Below are 3,612 nucleotides of genomic sequence, written 5' to 3'. Positions count from 1 at the left end.
AAAAAAAAAAAAAAAAAAAAGTCAACTAAGTGCAACTGGCCTAAAAAGCAACTACTCCTGATTGTAGTAGGAGGCTGGAGGGCCCTATAAAGGCAACTTCCAGGAGAAAATTGAAATTGATGGGTTTGAGGGTATGGAAAAATATGTGGATAAGTCAAATAGCAGAGATATTGGTGTATTTGTAAAAAGTTAGTAATAGCTATATGAGAAACCAAGCAAGTGAACAAATGAGGTGGTTATTAACTCTAGGAAAAAATAGGTGTATAAGGAAAGAGAGACATTGTCTGGGCACAGTTTCTCATGCCTATAATCCCAGCACTTTGGGAGGCCGAGGTGGGTGGATCACCTGAGGTCACGAGTTCAAGACTAGCCTGGCCAACATGGTGAAACCCCATCTCTACTAAATACAAAAATTAGCCAGTCATGGTGGCAGGCACCTGTCATCCCAGCTACTCAGGAGGCTGGGGCAGGAGAATCACTTGAACCTAGGAGGCAAAGGTTGCCGTGAGTCAAGGTCGTGCAGCTGCACTCCAGCCAGGGCAACAAGAGTGAAACTCCATCTCAAAAAAAAAGAGGAAAAAAAAAAAAAAGGAAAAGAGACATGGTTGGTTTTTGTTTTTGTTTGTTTGTTTGTTTTGAGACTGAGTCTAGCTCTGTCACCCAGGCTGGAGTGCAGTGGCGTGACCTTGGTTTACTGCAACCTCCGCCTCCTGGGTTCAAGCAATTCTCCTTTCTCAGCCTCCCGATTAGCTGGGAACAGGCGCCCGCCACCACGCCTGGCTAATTTTTTGTGTATTTTTAGTAGAGACGGGGTTTTACCATGTTGGTCAGGCTAAAGTCTCGCACTCCTGACCTCAAGTGATCCACCCACCTCGGCCTCGCAGAGTGCTGGGATTACAGGCTTGAGCCACCAGGCCCGGCCGAGACAGGTATTTCTATTTGCCTCAGCTTTGAACCATATTTGCATAGTCATAGTAATATAAATGTGGACTATTGATTTAAGCAAAATTATGCCAGAGCTATGTTGGTGGAATGAGAGCAGGAGATACAGTGGAAGATAATCATGTAAGAAGCTTTGTCTTCATCTACCATGGTAGGAAGTTAAAACTGGCTGACTCTGGGTACACTGCCTATGAGTTAGCCCTGCTCAGCAAGGAGCTGTAAAGAAAATTTAAAAAGTCTAAAATTAAGTCATGCCCATATAAACATTAAGAATAGTTATTAAAAAGCAGGATAACACTGTGCATGGTGGCTCACCTGGTAACCCCCACACTTCGGGAGGCCAAGATGGGAGGATCACTTGAGTCCAGGAGTTCCAGACCAGTCTGGGCCACATAGAGAGACCCTGTCTCTACAAAAAGTAAATAAATAAAAAGCAGGATAACCATGGAAAATAACTGAAGGTAATTGTTTCTGGGAAAAGGTTAGTGGGGGATTGAGTCAAGAGAAATTTAGGAATTAATTTAAAACCACATAACACATTTCTCTTTCTACAGAAATTATTTTTTTTAATTATTATTTTTTTTTTTTTGAGACAGCCTTGCTCTGTCACCCAGGCTGGAATGCAATGGCGTGATGTCTGCTCACTGCAATCTCCACCTCCCGGGTTCAAATGATTCTTAAGTAGCTGGGATTACAGCCACATGCCACCTTGCCTGGCTTTTTTTGTTTTTTAATAGAGTCGGGGTTTCACCATGTTGGCCAGGCTGGTCTTGAACTCCTGACCTCAGGTGATCCGCCCGCCTCAGCCTCCCAAAGTGCTGGGATTACAGACATGAACCACTGCGCCTGGCCAGAAATTACAGAATTTTATAATGTACTTGGCCAAAGTATATTCAGATTTATCATCACTTAAAGTTTCTCTAAACAAACCTAGCAATTTATAGATGAAGTCCAGTGCTCTGAATGGTAGACCTGTAATAAGTTTTTGTTAATCAGAAGGTATTTCTATATAAGGAGATTTTTGCTAACTCAACCTGTTTCTGTTTTCCTTTTAGGTTTAAGTTTTTGAAACTGAAGTAGGTCTACACAGTAGGAACTCATGTCGTTTCTTGTAAGTAAACCAGAGCGAATCAGGGTGAGTGTTTTTCTATTCTTCTGGCTTTACTATTTTTGTTTTCTGAAAAACAGTGTGTTTTGGCAGATGTTGTAGGTGGTTAGGGTCGGAATGATACAGAAGTGAGGAATGTAGGAAGTAAGGCAGGTAGTGCAGCCTCCACTCCTGAGAAGAGTTTGCAGACAGAGGCTGACCAGAGACACAAAATTTATCACCAGTTTGTCTGATAGAGAAGAAATAAGAAGAAAGTGGCTTATTTCATGAATATCAGTCATACAACATTAAATGAGTCAATGATACTTCTCAGTGTAGATGTGTATCTGCTTATGACCCACCCCCCACCCTCTTGAGTTTGTGAGTTTTCAAAATCAAGTTGTAATTACCAGGACACTTTTTTCTAAGTAATATCATTAGTTTTAATTGAAGACTTTTTGAACATGAAAGATTTTATTATACTTCAAAACTTTGTCAGAAAAAATGACCTCAAAAACAATACTAGATTTAGCTTCTTTACAAATTCCCATTATTTCATGAGTGTCTTATTTTGTTTATTATCAAGTACCTAATTTCTAAATGCAATAGTAATTATTTTAGAATTTTGTAACAGTGCATAAGTGCTATGAGACATTATGAGTACACCACTTTCTTTACATATTAAAGCATAATTTATGTTTTTTGATGCAGTGCATATAATTTTATATGAAGTTTTAAATTTAGGATGTTATTTCTTTTTTGATTTGGAAAAAATAGTTATAGGGAAGGACACAGAATGATGCTATAGTTCCAATTCACAGTCTGTATCATGCAACTTATTTTTGAATGTTACTTAATACTTAATCTTTTTTCTAATGTTTATGCATATAAGAACAATTTATATTAGAAAGAGTAAACTTCACTGTTAAAGAGGAAAAAAGGAATGTCTCCATAGCCTGAACTCTACCCAGTGGAAAGAATGCCCCCAAGCCAAAGTGTAATACCAATCCTTAAGGGAAATACAATCTTGATTCCATTGCTTTTAAATACGAGCTCCTTTTCTGTTTCAGTGTAGCCTAATTCAGGTGAAACAAAACCACTGATCAGAATGACAGAAATCTAATACTCATTTGAAATAGGCTAGTAAAGTGAGCCATAGATTGATCCTGCTAGTTTGGTCTTACTAGTTTGGCCCTTGTGAACTTGGCAGAAAATGTAAGCAGCCATGTCTTTAGAACCCCTAGTGGATAAAGAATATGCAACTTGTTGTGTGTCGTTTTACAAACTAACAGGGTTTTGTGGATAACTACTGTTTCATCTCTGTTTTCTGTGTTATAAATTCCAGTGATAGTTTTCAAATTGACATCAGCGATCCAAGGCATCTGTAATGTAGAATGAGTAAGATGGAACCAATATAGGGAAGGCAAAAAAAGTCTTCATTATTAGAGCCAGTATTATCTATTTCTTATCTGTCAAATTTAAGAATTATTCATCAAGGCCGGGCGCGGTGGCTCAAGCCTGTAATCCCAGCACTTTGGGAGGCCGAGACGGGCGGATCACGAGGTCGGGAGATCGAGACCATC

The 3,612-nt window shown here is 39.3% G+C and overlaps 1 protein-coding gene across 6 annotated transcripts in view; it reads left to right on the top strand.

The window, feature by feature from the left end:
- Positions 1-3,612, top strand: part of STRADA (STE20-related kinase adaptor alpha) — a 45,098-nt gene that overhangs the window by 17,606 nt on the left and 23,880 nt on the right. For 5 of the 6 annotated variants that reach the window (XM_011947951.1, XM_011947952.1, XM_011947950.1 and 2 more), the window contains exon 2: positions 1,998-2,077. In XM_011947951.1, the coding sequence (XP_011803341.1) occupies positions 2,042-2,077 (36 nt within the window). In that variant the 5' untranslated portion in view covers positions 1,998-2,041. The remainder of the gene's footprint in view (positions 1-1,997; positions 2,078-3,612) is intronic. The other variant, XM_011947949.1, reaches the window with a different exon arrangement.

Source organism: Colobus angolensis, unplaced genomic scaffold (genome assembly GCF_000951035.1).
Source record: "Colobus angolensis palliatus isolate OR3802 unplaced genomic scaffold, Cang.pa_1.0 Scaffold271, whole genome shotgun sequence".
NCBI lineage: Eukaryota > Metazoa > Chordata > Mammalia > Primates > Cercopithecidae > Colobus > Colobus angolensis.
Note: the sequence above shows the minus strand (reverse complement) of the source record. Positions and strands in the feature narration are given on the sequence as shown.